The sequence below is a fragment of the Nematolebias whitei genome, chromosome 16 (genome assembly GCF_014905685.2).
Source record: "Nematolebias whitei isolate Nwh7 chromosome 16, NemWhi1, whole genome shotgun sequence".
Taxonomy (NCBI): Eukaryota; Metazoa; Chordata; class Actinopteri; order Cyprinodontiformes; family Rivulidae; genus Nematolebias; species Nematolebias whitei.
The window spans coordinates 10480578-10495162 of NC_056513.1; the positions used below are offsets into that span (position 1 = coordinate 10480578).

The 14585-nt window shown below is 40.4% G+C and overlaps 2 protein-coding genes across 2 annotated transcripts in view; both read left to right on the top strand.

The window, feature by feature from the left end:
• Positions 1–273: 273 nt before the first annotated feature.
• LOC119422770 (nucleoredoxin-like protein 1) lies at positions 274–4210 on the top strand. The gene is made up of 3 exons (XM_037690166.1): positions 274–509; positions 3672–3761; positions 3877–4210. The coding sequence occupies exons 1-3, from the start codon at positions 274–276 to the stop codon at positions 4208–4210; spliced, it is 660 nt and encodes a 219-aa protein (XP_037546094.1).
• Positions 4211–7559: 3349 nt separating this feature from the next.
• Positions 7560–14585, top strand: part of LOC119422318 (adhesion G protein-coupled receptor L1) — a 52065-nt gene continuing 45039 nt past the window's right edge. The window contains exon 1 of the mRNA XM_037689666.1: positions 7560–7588. The gene's annotated coding sequence lies outside the window, so the exon portion shown is untranslated. The remainder of the gene's footprint in view (positions 7589–14585) is intronic.

Genomic DNA, 14585 nt, shown 5'->3' on the forward strand with positions numbered 1-14585 from the left:
TTTGGGCTTTGATGGATCACTGGCAGTAGTCCCTCTGAAGCTTAACTGAACTTTTTACCTCTTTCAAGGCCAGTCAGCGTGTGGCCGCATGTGGCTGGTGATTGTATGGCAAGCCATGTTGGTATATAATTGGATTGTCAGCCGCTCGCATCTGCTGACGCAATCAAAAGCCCGACACTGACCCGGCCCACACATTAAGCAGAACACACATGTTTCTTTCTGCTCTTGCTTCAGATTTCTAATCCCTAGAGCATATCATTGTGATTCTGCATCATGGTGGACCTGTTTGTGGATCGGGTCCTGGTGAAAAACAACAAGGACCAGGATGAGCTGGACACAGAACGAGAGATTGTGTTGCGCCTGCAGAACCGGATCCTGATGCTCCTCTTTGCATCTGCTGAATCAGAGAGCTGCCAGCAGTTCGCTCCCACCCTTCACAGCTTCTTCAAACAGCTGACGGATGAGTTCTACGTGGAGCGATCTGCTCAGCTGGTTCTTCTGTACATCAGGTGCATCACGCAGACACTCAAACAACTGTTTCTGTTTATAATGGCAACTTGAACTCTTGTTTTTGGTTGCATGTTGTTTTTGAAACCCATTTGTTTTGGTATTTTTTCCTTATAGGATTTACCATACCATACCATGCCATACCACTTTATTTATGAAGCAATTAAAAATGACAACAAGGCCAACTGAAGTGCTGTACAGCAAAATTGAACAAGCAAAGAACAAAACATAAAATACATAGACCCAAATAGGTAAAGATAAGAACTAAATGACTAAAATTATAGAATAAAGAGAAGTTAAAATTAACTCAGAGTGTCTATAGTCAGGGAATAAAAGTGAGATTTTAAATGAGACTTAAAAACAGTAAGAGCAGGAACCTGCCTGACATGTAGTGGTAACGCATTCCAGAGTTTTGGACCTGCAACAGAGAAGGTGTCACCTCTGAGCTTAAAACGAGTGCCTGGAACCAATAAAACATCTGGTCTGCTGACCTCAGAGAGTGCTGTGGGACATATGGCTGCAGCAGATCAGCAAGATTGGAGGGAGCAGAACTGTTCAGAGATTTAAAAACATACAGAAGGATTTTAAAATGAATTCAAAAGTGAAAGGAGGCCAGAACTGGTTTGGTGTGCTCTGTTTTTGTCTGTACCAGTAAAAAATCAGACTGCAGCATTTTGGACCAGTTGTAAATGTGTTATAGAGGTCTGACTGATTCCAAAAAGAAGTGCAATGCAGTAATCAAGCCTGGATGCTATGAATACATGTATTACTGTTTCAAGATTACTTTTGGACAGTATGGGTTTCAGTTTAGACAGTCTGAACTGAAAGAAACAGGATTTAACAATCATGTTTACAAGACTGTTTAGCTTCATAGAAGGGTCCAGACTAGTGACTACTTGTTTCTCTAACGAGGCTAGAGAGGAAAGGTCGATACAATGGTTCTTGATTGTGCCATTTGGTGGAAACATGACTTCAGACTTCTTATAAAAGTTTAAGAAATGTAAAGCCATCCAGTCCCTGATGTCAACCAGGCAGTCGAGAAGAGGTTGGATAGAACGTGCACCAGTGTGCTGCAGAGGAAAGTAAATTTGACAGTCATCGGCATAAAAGTGAAAATGAATGCATCGATTAGGTCTGATCTGATTTAGGTCAGGAACCATTGCTGGACAGTTTCAAATGACCGTCGCCTTTTAAACCATGTTTCTGTCTTTGAAAACTTTTGTTTTTTTATTTATTGGTAAAAAGCAATAATTTCACCCCCAACTTTGTTTTCTGACTCTTGACTCATTTTCTCTTAAATGCCTTGACAAACTTCTGTTTTTATCATAGCATCATCAGCAAAAGCATAAAACTCAAGTATTACTCTGTTTCATTGTTCTGAAACTCATGGGCTTCATCTAAATATCACTGGGCTAAATATCACCTTTATGACTTAAAAGTTATTGCTATTTATTATATAAAGTTTGTGTAGAGCCACACAATCTTATTGATCCTTAAATAAAAACAACAGAATCACCTGAAACAAAAGTTTGTTGCATTGTGAAAGTTTCTTATTTTTAGGATGAAAAAAACAAAAACTCTAATTTTATGGTTGTACACGTGAAAATTGAAGTTTCCTGTTTAGAATTATGCTGGCAAATTTAGTTAATTTGAAAATAAGATGAAGAGATTAAGCATCAGTTTGCAGCCTAAAGTCATAAAAAAAGATGAACTGCCTTTTTCAGATGTGGAAAACTTTAGTTTTTGCTTTTACAGCAATTTTATCTGATAAATATTGAAAAAAGTACATTTTCTGGTGACTTTGGAGGGCCACTCTTCTGCATAAGCAAACAAAGAACAGGCTAACAAATGATAGGAAACTGAACAATTAATTTTTATTGATATATCAAACATTTATTAACAGATGTGTTAATAAAACTTTGTTCAGACAAACCATCCATACATTATTGTCATTTAGCTGATGAAATTTGATGCACATTTTGCAAATAATTGGACATAAACACTGAAACGTACCTTTTATTATTGTCACTTTAAATATAAAAATGACTAAAGTTCACGACATTTTCAGTGAAAGTCACTGCAGAAGGACTGAAGAGCCTCACGTTGCAGACCCCAGAAACAGCTCAGTATATGTGGGTGTGATAACAACAATGACATCCTCATTTTTAAGATCTCACTTCTGAGCATCAATTAGACATTTTATGAAAAATTTTCTGATCAGCTGAATTTATTTCAAAACATCATGCATTTATGATTTAGAACACCATCGGTGTTTCACATCTACAACTGTTTGTTGTGTGTATAGTAACATAAAAATAATAACATATCTAGAATTGCGCTGCTCAAGGTGGCTGCATGTTGTTGCAGCTCTGTTACTTTAATTCCGAGATTTTGCTCTTGGAAACTTTAATTCCTCTTTTTCTGGATGTAAATCACATTTTTTGGATGATTGTTTCCTCTGGTATTGGATGCTGTGCAGCTGGAAAGATTTTTACTGAAACTTTTTTTTTTATTTTGGACATTTGGTATGATGCGTAACCATGGCAACAAGGCAGTTTTCTACAACCAACAGCAGCTGATTAACATCTCAAATAATATCTCAACTACAGCCCCAAAGTTCAAATGAGTTGAAAAGGATTTTCTGTGGACGCATTCTCATCTACCTGCCAGCTGTGCTCGAGAGCCTGACCACTGAGATCCTGGAACTAACAGGAAACACGGCTCATGACAGCGGAAGGACAGGATCGTCCCTCGGCACCTACAGTTGGCTGTCCGCAGCGACGAGGAGCTCGGCAGACTGCTGGGAGGAGTGGCCATCGCTCTGGGAGGAGTTCTGCCCGGCATTCGGGCGGTCCTACAGCCCGGGGGAACCGAGAGTTCAGCCGAGTCTGGGTGGACGGATCGGACGGCATCTGCAGCCAGTTTCTTAGGATCCACTGTGGGATGGACTTTTACAAGAGATCCTTCCTGCCTACAGCCATCAGTATCTATAACATCTCTTAATGAAATGAGGATAATGAGTTACAACAAAAATAATTTCCCTTTGGGATTAATAAAGTATTTTTGAATTGAATTGAATTAAAGAGGCACAAATTATAACAACTAAAGGTGTTTTCTTGCTTTTGACCAATACACAAATGATTGAATTTCTTTTCATTCCTCAGTTTGGATCAGTCAGAGGAACATCTGGAAAACTTCCTCAAGGAGCTTCCCAAGAAATCCCTGTTCCTGACCTACGAGGACCCCTACAGGAGGTGCGTGGGAGCAGAGGTTGTGCTACCTGCTGCTGAATAATGACACTAAATATGCTTCACTGCATAAATCCATTAGCTCTATGCTGCTGTGTGCCTGTGTGTGTGTAACCCACAGGGAGCTGGAGACCTTGTTTAATGTGAAGGAGGTGCCCACAGTGGTGGTCCTGCGTCCTGACTGCTCTGTTCTCATCCCCAACGCCGTGGAGGAGATAAGCCGCCTTGGACCAGACTGCTACCGCAACTGGCACGAGGCGGCGGAGCTGATCGACAGGAACTTCCTCATGAAGGAGGACTTTGAGGAGAAGTCCATGCGCAGCTTCAGTGACCCTATCAGAAGACTTAAGTACAAGGTGGATGACGAGAAGAAGAAGAAAAAGAAGATCAGAGGCTGGGATGGAGGAGGGGAAGCAGGAGCAGGTGACAAGGATGGAGGAGGGTCGCCATGGTGATGGAGATTAGAACAAACTAGAAAGTTCCTGGAGAAACTTTGAAGGAGACTGCCACGCTACTGCCAATTTAAAAATGTGATTTGACAAGACCATGTGTTGGGGTTCCCTCTCAGATACCACTGTTCCAAAGTTTAGCTGAATAGCTCTAAAAATGGCTGAGTTATCATATTTTTCCCTTTTAGCTAAGGTAGCCATCTTGGATTTTTGATTCACATAAGAATAACTCACTTTCAGCTACGACCATACTAAATTTCAGCTCAATATATCAAAGAATGACTGAGTAATAGTGAATTTTGTGTTTGCTGAGGTAGCTGTGGCAGCCATCTTGAATCAGAATGGCTCCGGACGTTAATCAGTTCCAGAGATATATCTGATGATTACTTTCTGTGATTTTCAAACGTATCCAACAGTGACTTTCTAAGTTCTCTTCAGGGACCGCTACACTTTAAGTCATGTGACTTCACAGCAGCAGTTAGTGCGCGAAGCGTTCTGTCAGGTGTTTTGTATGGGAAAAATGGTGTCTTCATTCGCAAATTACGTTACCATGGTAACGTGACACGCCAATAAAATTAATAGCACACATCAGGGCGCTGAGCCGGTCATTTTGATATAACATTTGTGGGAGTACACGTTGTGGTTCGGGCCACATTTAAGTTGACAGAAGACTAAGATATAAAGTTAAGAAACCCTAGACAGGTGGATAATGATAGGTGCTGCTTTAAAGGAAGGCTTTGATTTACACAAAATATATCGCTGATTAAATTCTTTGTCACCAATCCTCTTCCCTTCATCTACCAACAGGACAATTTTTTTCTTCCTTTCTAGTAAAACTCCAGAAAATTCATACATCTTTGATATAATTTACTAGATCTTCTGGGTGAAGATCTTTCAAAAGTTTTCTATGGACTCTATGTTGTTTTCACTCTTTTCTTTAAAGCTGTCATAGTCATAACAATGAGTAACATTTTTTTCTTTTTGTTGTTTTATCCTTTTTCCATATTTTTGTGCTGCTTGGTCAAGGACTGAACAGAGAATTAGTGGAAAAGCGATCAAAGTACTTATCTTAAACTTTACGAGAAGTAAGATACACAAAAATAAGGGGTGCTTTAAACTTTTGCACAGTTTATCTCTTCTAAATTACGCACAAACATAAAGCTCATGTTTTTGTGACAACTATACAACCCCGGCCAAATAAAAGTTACAGTTTCACTCCAAAAATCTGAATCTGAATATGTCAAGAAGCAAATGTCACTTTCTTTAAAAAAAAGGAAATCCCTGTTGGCCTCATCTGTTTTGTCGGCCATCTTTAAGCTGCCAAGTTCACAGTCAAGCAAAGGCTGGGCCAAATCTGGTCCTTAGCTTGTTTTATTACACCCATAGGAATAGTCAACACCATTTCTCCTTTTCCCACAATCCCAGCTCTGCAGAAACACATTTTTATTAATAAACTGCAGCACCCAATCACGCATAATTTGGAAATCAATGAATTATTCAGGACCATTAGAATATTTTTTTAGTGGCTGTTTTGTTTGGAGTGTTTGGGAAGTCTGGCTGCACTTTGTCGTCTACACAAGCAGCAATCAGAGACATTCACGGGAAAACGGAATGATTGGGGTGGGGGTGGGGGGGGGGGACTAGCTGAACATAATCACTGATTTCCTTTAAATGCACTGAAGACTATGTTTAGCCTCTGCACACTTTCTCCCACTTGTGTGATGCACTGATGGTACTTTTGTGCGCTCAGTCATGCCCCCCCCCCCCCCACTTCCTATTTTTGCAACATAATCCCAAATCGGATCTGAATGAAGTTCTTGCCTCTTCCTGAGTGTCCATGTGCTACATGCTGTCACAGCGCGAGCAGGGAAAGGAATGGCAGCAATGCAGGAAAATGGATGAGAGGCGCTGATGGAGCCAGAGCATCATCAGGTGTCACTGAGGGCTGAGGTTTGATTGGGATGATTTCACGCGCTTTGGCGCGCGCCATAACAACTCGATTCAAAGAGCTTTAATGCTGGGGACAGATTGACAAATAGGTCATATTTCCTATCAGCAGCTGCACGAGCCAAAGCTTCCCGTGGTGGGAATGTTGCGGGAGCTGCGCGCTGGAAAACATAAAAAGCCCCCCCCCCCCCCCCCCCCCCATCACTCCTTTTCTCCGTGATATTTTTACAAATGAATTTCAGAGGGGGTGAGACCTGGTGGTTGAGACAGATGTCAGAATAAAAAAAATGCATAAATAAATAAACAAATAAATAAAAAAGGCGCGCGCGCTTTTGTTTGTTTTTGCCTACGCAGCAGCTTTATTGTTGCTCACTCAGACGAACCTTGAAAATCCAGTCGAAGCCCCCCCCCCGCCCCCCCACTACCACCACCACCACACACACTCTCTCCACCATCACTTTCTCTCTGTCTCACGCACGTGCGCACACACACGCAACAGACGCGTTGCGCGCTCTCGAGTGCAGAACGCGCAACAAGCGGAGCAGCGGATGGAGAAGAGGAGGAGGAGAGGACGGATGCAAGGCGAGGCCGGGACACCTTCTCTCTCCTGCTTATCCAGCTGTTCTCTTTGTTTTGTTTTTTTATATATGTATTTATTCTCTGATTTGATTTTAACCCCTGCGTGAACGTGACTTAGGCTATAGCTACAAAGAATAATAAAAAAAAAAACGCGACAAAAATCTCAGCATCCGTCCTGATGTTGTGCCGCCGCATCTTTTCACGACTCTTTTTTCCGCGCGTCGACCTTATTCCCCGTTAGATAATAATTATTATCCAAGGATGTATTTGCCAAACGCCATTGGAGGCACGCGATCAATACTGACGAGAGCGGCTGGAGACGACGGAGGCGCACAGCGGCCACGGCTTGTGCAATAATTTGCGCCTAATTACTGTCTTCGCTGCTCATCGCGTCCAACTATTCCTCTTTTTTTCATCATTATTGTTTTATTCTATTTGCTCCCTCCATCCGTCGAAGCTGTAATAAGGCCTGAAGCCCGCATTATCTCTGGGCAATGAAACCCGTGGGAATTATGATACCAACGTGACGCACAGAGTCGCACAGCTCAGCGGGGAAGACATCGAGCCTCGACAGGACGGAGGGGAGGGTGCGAGGTCCGGCAGAGCGCATCGCACCCACCACAGGAGGAGGACGCCCAGTTGTTGAGACAAACCGCGCTAATGACTGCCACATAGTCCCAGCAGGTACCATTCCCCTGAAAGATTATTTTTTTATTTTTTTTATTATTATTTGAATGTGCTGGACACAGCGGAGGGGGAGCGGGTGAGGGCGCGGAGAGGATGCGGGAGACGCAGTGAGCGCGGAGGAGGAGGAGGAGGAGGAAGAGGAGGAGGAAGAGGGAAACAGGAGGATTGACGGTAAGATGTGAAGGATGCACCCCGCCCCTCTGCTTCTGTCTTTCTGTGCACATACATGAGCAGAGTCATGTATGTGATGCTGCTGCTGCTGCCAGGGGGGCCATTTGATCCGAGACAAGCACGGATCTGATGCTTTTCTCGGGCTCCAGTTTAACCCGGGTCAGTATAGAGGACAGTGAGTGCTGTGAAATATTCAGACATCATTTAGCTCCCCTCTGCAGGAAATGTGCCATTACTGCTTTCTGGTTTGAAATGATAAATGGTTTACCTGCTAATTATTATTATTATTTGTTTGTTTGTTTGTTGTTTTCTAATCACATGAAGAGAAACAAGAGACAGAGAGGAATAGGGTGAGAGTCCATTATCAATATTTTAGAGCGGGAATGAGAAGACTGGGTCAGTGGAGGAGGCCAGAGAGAGACACAGAGAGCCAGTAGTGACTGAGATGCTGAGCGAGAGGAAAAAAGATGGTGAATGAAAGAGGAGACAGAGTGAGGGAGGGGTGAAGGACAGGAATCACCCTCACAAACCAACATCTGTAACCTTCAGTACATATTGTCCACAATGCTGAATGAATGGCACTCATCGTTGGCTGTACGTCTCGGTTAACATTTGGAGTCAGCCCTGTTCAAGATGGCCGCCACAGCTAATCAAACTCAACCAACACAAAAATCACAGTATGTGCATATATTGAGCTAAAACGTATGTGGTAGTTGCAGGAAGTCATCCTCAACATGCACTAAAAGGCTGGCTGAGATCTTTGGCATTAAATATGTCTGTTAGCAAAATATCTCATGGTTTGCCAAACAAATATTAATGAAACTCTCAAGTAGTAACCTTAATACCTTTTGAACTCAACTGGATTCAAGATGGCCACCACAGCTAATCACATGAGGAAACACAAAAATTTTCCATAACTCTGTTAATTTAACAGATGTTGAGCTACTGAATCACCCCGTACACTCCAAGCACATCCATGATAACAGAGGCTCTCAAACTGGGGTCCCAGGACCCCCAGGGGACCACGAGTCATTGCTTGGAGGCCGTCAAAATATATCACAATTATTAGTTAGGTCATACTATTTTAAAAAGTACATAAATACTGATGGGGATCAATGCACCAAATATACTTAAAATTGTAAATAGTTTTTAAATCAGCAAGAGGTTTTTGTGGGAGTCCATGGAAATGTTTCTGTCTTGTAAGAGGTCTCCAGACCAAAAAGTCCGAGCACCGTTGGTTTAAAATGTTGATGGTAATCTGTTTTGGAGATCCAGTGCTCCAGCATCAACATGTGGCACAGGGGCTGCACAGCTGCAGAAAGAAAAGCTCTGCAGAGAGTGGTGAAGGCTGCACAGAAGTCTGTTGGAGTCAGCCTCCCCACCATCACAGACATCTACACCTCCACATGCAGGAAGAGGGCCACCTGCATCATGAAGGACCCCACTCACCCAGCACACACACTTTTTGCCCCGCTCCCCTCGGGCAGTAGGTTGCAGAGCATTAAATGTAGAACCACTGAGGAACAGCTACCAGGATAATCACTGTAATACCACTTTAATTGGTGATATGTCACTTTACCTGTGCTGCTGATTATTCATGCTGCTGATCTCTTACCATAAGCTGCTATATTCATACCCATCTGCTCACAACTGACTCATGTTCAGGCTGCTGTTTAATACACCGTATCATATTACAGTATTATTGTTTAGCATATATCTTAGATCTTTGTACTTGTTCTTCTTTTCTTTAATATACTTTATATTATTACTATTTTTGGTGGGACATGGAGTAGACAATTTCATTCCACCTCATGTACCACATATGATGTGAATGACAATAAAGCCTCCTTGAACTTTTGAAATATCTCATGAACCAGAGGGTGGGTTTTACTGAAACTGAAAGGAATCATGAGGCACACATCTACAACTGGTTGATATCTGGACTCAACTCGATTCTAGATGGATGTCACAGCTCATCACTATAGCAAACACAAAAATGTCTATAATGCAGTGAATTTAATAGATATTGAGCTATTTGTTGTGATAGTTGAGCTTCACCCTCAAGCACGAACAAATCACGAGCTCTTTGCAGTGTGGCGGGTGATATGCAGTCAAGCGTCGTTGAATTTGAGGATCTTGGTCGAGGCAGAGCAGACTGAAACCGGCGATTGCTCGGTAAGAATTAGCATGAAACCTTTCCGAACACACATTTTCGAAGGTGACTCATCCATACGAGTGTGTGAGGCTGTGTGTGCGTGCTGCATGCCAGACAAGATAATGAGGTTGGTTTCTATGTGGGGATCATTTACATCAGCCACTCAGGAGAAAAAAAAGTAATGCGATTTGCTCAGCCGTTCAAACACACATAATTTGGATAGATTTAATCTGATTTATCTTGTAAAAAAACCGCATTTTTAGGTCGTTCCTTTCTGCTCAGACCACCTCAAACAGGTTCCTGTCGTGTCCCTTTGAATCAGTCGGACACAGTGAGTCAGGAGCTTTTTATATTCAGGCCTGTGAATGGCGGGCAGAGCTGTGGGCGGATGGATCACTTTAATACCAATCCTGCGAGGTGAGGGACTGGACATCAGCAGGGGGTGCGCTCACAAGAAAATCCCAAGTGGTGCGGCGACTAAATATGTTCCTCATGAAGTCAATACGAAATGTTACCAGGGAGAACACTGGGAAAAAACATCATGAGAAAAATCACTATCATGAGGGTAAAAATGTTCATATAATGTAAAAAAAAAGAAGGGCAAAATGATCAAATTTTGGGTATATTATATTTAAAAATAAACCAACGAGTGTTTATTTTATGATAACAGAATAAATGCATAGTGAGAATTTAATAGCTTACAAATTCAAGACTGGATGGCAGCAGCACATTACATCAGACTTTGCACTTTTTAAGATCTATATTTATTAAACCAACTGGATTTACAGTTAAATCCAAGTAAAATAAATAAATGATTAATAATTTCTTTACATTTATACATTTTTCCTTGCACACTTTTTTTTCCCCCCGGTAATTCCGGTAATTTATTTTAGGCAGCCCAGCTTTTTTAGCATTATGGTAATTGTAGTCGTCCTCCAATGCGAGAGTTGGGAGTTTGATTCCACCAGCAGCCACATGCTCAAGTGTCTCTGGGCAAAACACTTAACTCCTCATTGCCTCTGCTGTGTGTCCCATCGGTGTATGAATGTGATAAAGCACCGACTAGTCTTTGTAAATATGTGTGCTGTATGAATGGGTAAATGAGGGCACAGACTGTGGTGTAAAAAGCTTTGAGTGTCTTGATAAAATAGAAATGCACTATAAAAGTACAGTCCATTTACCATTTATGAAATCTAGACATGTGTTAGAGAAAAATGTCTTTATCCAGACCTGGCTGAATGATATCTGAAGATCACTGGGTGAGCCAGACCAGTCCCCATTTTTTTGGAAGGCAAAAAAAAAATAAAAAATAACCACTCTATTTTAAATAAAGCAGCATGCTTTGACATCACTTTTTCAGTTTGTTCAGGATTTTTCAACTACACCTTGTTCACAATATTATACACAATACTAATATTTTGAAGATGCTGATTTTATCAGTCCACCTGATCAATGTGTCCATATATTTACCGTACTTTTTGCTGTATAAGTCGTACCTTTTTGCACAAATTTGCATGCCTTGCGACTTACACGGTGAAGCAACTTATTTATTATTATTTTTCCCGTGTTAATAACCCAATTTTTGGCTGAGATCTGATGATTTCATTCATTCTGACATGGAAAATATTGAACACTACCATTTTCAGCAACTCGAGTAATATGGCAAGCCAAGTGTCTCATTAATAAGTAAAAGTGGCTATTAATGAGACACTTAGCTTGCCATACAAAACCACCTTCTCTTCCTCAGGAATTCCTGGAGCAAATGTCAAATCAGCTGCATTTCGTTGCGCCGCCCAGGTGAATTGCAGCGGATTTGACTGTTAAAGTGCACTTATTAAGGAAAAGTTAACCTGAGACACACCTTTACTGTAATTTCGAGCAAACAAATAATAGTTTTTGAGTGTTAATCTTGTAACATTCTTGTTAAAGTCCTCCCGTGCATGCTCCCGCGGCCACCATTTGGCAGCCAATCGATTTTTGGCACAACACCGGCCCATGTTTCCGGGTTGTCACCGGTGACGCATAATAGATGTGACTAATATGGAGAAACAAACTTATTTATGGTTTTTTTTCCACTTTATTAGACATATTTGGACTGAAGTGACTTGTACGGTGATGCGGCATGTATGGCGGAAAGTACGGTACTCAATTTATAGCCAATTTGGTCTAATCCAAGTGGACTGATACATTCAGTAACATCAGGATGCCAACATTCATGGACTAACAGGACGTTCAGTCGAGAAAACAACAACAAACTAAAACATAGATGTCCCTGTATGTAATCATAACAATATATTCATTCCAGTATTTAGTAGGATCCATATGAGGTTCATTTTTTCTGTCCATCACATTAAATTGGACCCACTCGGTTATGTCCTGTGAGAGTTCATCCAAAGCTTTTATGACTTAAAGTTCTTTCGAATCCCGCAACATTGTGTCACAGCTTAGAATAACAATTCAGTTTTGTATCCTGGAGTTTGTTCAGACATGTTTCAGCTGCGTATAATCAAAAACAGGTTATGGTGACACAAAAGAACCAAGCTGGTCTTAAAAAAAAGTAAAAAAAGCTTGTTGTTGGTGAACATGAATTTAAAATCCTTCGTTTCTTTGTGCCAAACAGGATGACATTCCACATCTCAGCATGAGTGGTTTACCAGACCAACACATTTTGTGTGTTTAGTTGACAAAATGAGTTTTGGCTCCAATAAATTCAGGAAAATTAGGTTATTGGGCTGTAATTACACTGCATATTTTATTAGAAGTGATGTATTTTTCTAACGTAAAAAAGTAATTTAAAAAATAATAACAATATCAGTAGAAAGTTCCTGGAGAAACTTTGATGGGGACTGCCACGCTGCTGCCAATTTAAACATTTTATTTGACAGTATTATTGTTGGGGTCCACTCTCAGCTACCACTATACCAAATTTCATCTGAATAGTTCTAAAAATGTCTGTGCACAAAAAAAGAAAAAAAAAGAAACTGTCCAGATGACCTGATTGAAAATTGTTGGATTGTATATCTGGATTATTGAACATGGACTTTGTTGGTTTTGACCCAGTTTGACATGACTGTTGACGAGGGAGAGGGTCGGCACTGGAGGAGGATGTGTGCCAAAGAGACCATTTTAGCACCAACATAACTGGTTTGTTCCACTTTGGAGTAAGCTGTTGGGGGAAGAACCAGTTTTGTTTTGTGTTTCCTTGACTGATGAAGCCTTCTGGATGGAAGGTGAAACGTTTCAGCACAAAAAGAAAGAAAGAAAAAAAAAAAAGAAACAGTCCATATGACCTAACTGAAATTTGTTGTACCTGGATTATTGAGCATGGACTTTTTTTGTTCTGTTAGGCATTTTGTAAATGGAAAAATGGCGTCTTTGTTTGCAAATTACATCACCATGGTAACTAGAAAAGCCAATAAAAGCAATAGCACACATCAAGGTGCCGAGCCGGTTCTTTTGATATAACATTTGTGGGGGTACACATTGCAGTACAGGCCGCATTAAAGTTGAAGGAAGAACTAAGATATAAATAAATAAAATAAAGTTAAGAAACCCAAAGTCTGGTGGATAATAATAGAAGTCTGCCATTCTACATTACTGTAGAACCTGGCAGTCCCCAATTAATAAAAACAAGGCAAGGAATCTGCGAACATGTTCTTTATGATTGATAATTGTTGTATCAAATACAACAATTATCTTCAACCAGAGTTAAATGTTTGCCCCGTCTTCTTGCTTATGTCATGAATATGCTTTAAGCTTGTCTTACTTTTTTGTTCTTGCTCCGTAGTATTTTTGAGGTGATACTCGCTAATTTGGGACTAGAACTACTTTAGAATCACTGCCCTAAATAATATGTTTTTGTATACAGTATATTAGAATTAATGGAAGAAAAAAAAGAGTTCTTTAAGAAAAAAAAAAAGTTTTTGTGCTTGTAAATTGATTTTTGCAGCTAGAAAGGAATAGAAGAGTTATTATCTAAAGTCTATTTAACAGAATCACAAATCTTTCTATGAAAACTAAAATCTGTGTAACTGTACTGTAGTAGTGATGTATCATGTATATTTAGAAATTAAATTAAACAAAAAAAAAATAAACAGTGGGTATACTGTAGATTCTCCGTCATCAAGTCATCATTGACATGGCAAATCCAAAGAAGGTTATTTTTCTCTTTAATCAAATCTTGGCGCATATCTGTAAAGTCTTGTATCGTCAGATAAATAACGTAACCGCCCAAACGTGTCTTCTTGAGCCAAATGAACAAGAGAAAACTGAGCTTTAAAGTGTTTGAGCTGCAGCAGAAGCTTCGGCTCCCTGATTTATGTGAAGGTTTGGCTTCTCATTGAACAATCAGCAGTGATAAATTGAAATCCTTCGTCTAAGTAAAACAATGTGTTTTGCTCAAATTTATAGCATCTGCACTGTTACAGCAGGCCACCTCAGAGGTATCAACCCAACATGAGGCAAACAGGAACATTTCAGCTCTTTTCAGCCACTTTGAACTCTACTGTGAATTGTGGTGATATCAAGTGAACTGGGACACATTTAGAGATTTTGCTGCAATACAGCTCCGTTGATTTATTGACACAAATAACTAAAGTTTTATTAGCTCCTTTTGTCACGCTCACAAACATTTTCAAATGAAACAATGAAGGTAATGACATCGATGTCTGAATGATGAAGATGTTTCTGAAAAGAACGATCAAGTTTTATTGTCTGAAAAAGGTTTAAAAATTGAAATAAAAAATATTTAGTCATTTAACCTCAAAGCATCTTTGAAGACTTTAACATATACATCTATCTATCTATCTATCTATCTATCTATCTATCTATCTATCTATCTAC

Bases quoted from the DNA above. Each gene is read 5' to 3' on its own strand.
- LOC119422770 (XM_037690166.1), top strand. From the start codon at position 274: ATGGTGGACCTGTTTGTGGATCGGGTCCTGGTGAAAAACAACAAGGAC. The intron at 510-3,671 runs GTGCATCACGCA...TTCATTCCTCAG, and splicing joins CTGGTTCTTCTGTACATCAG to TTTGGATCAGTCAGAGGAAC. The intron at 3,762-3,876 runs GTGCGTGGGAGC...TGTAACCCACAG, and splicing joins TACGAGGACCCCTACAGGAG to GGAGCTGGAGACCTTGTTTA.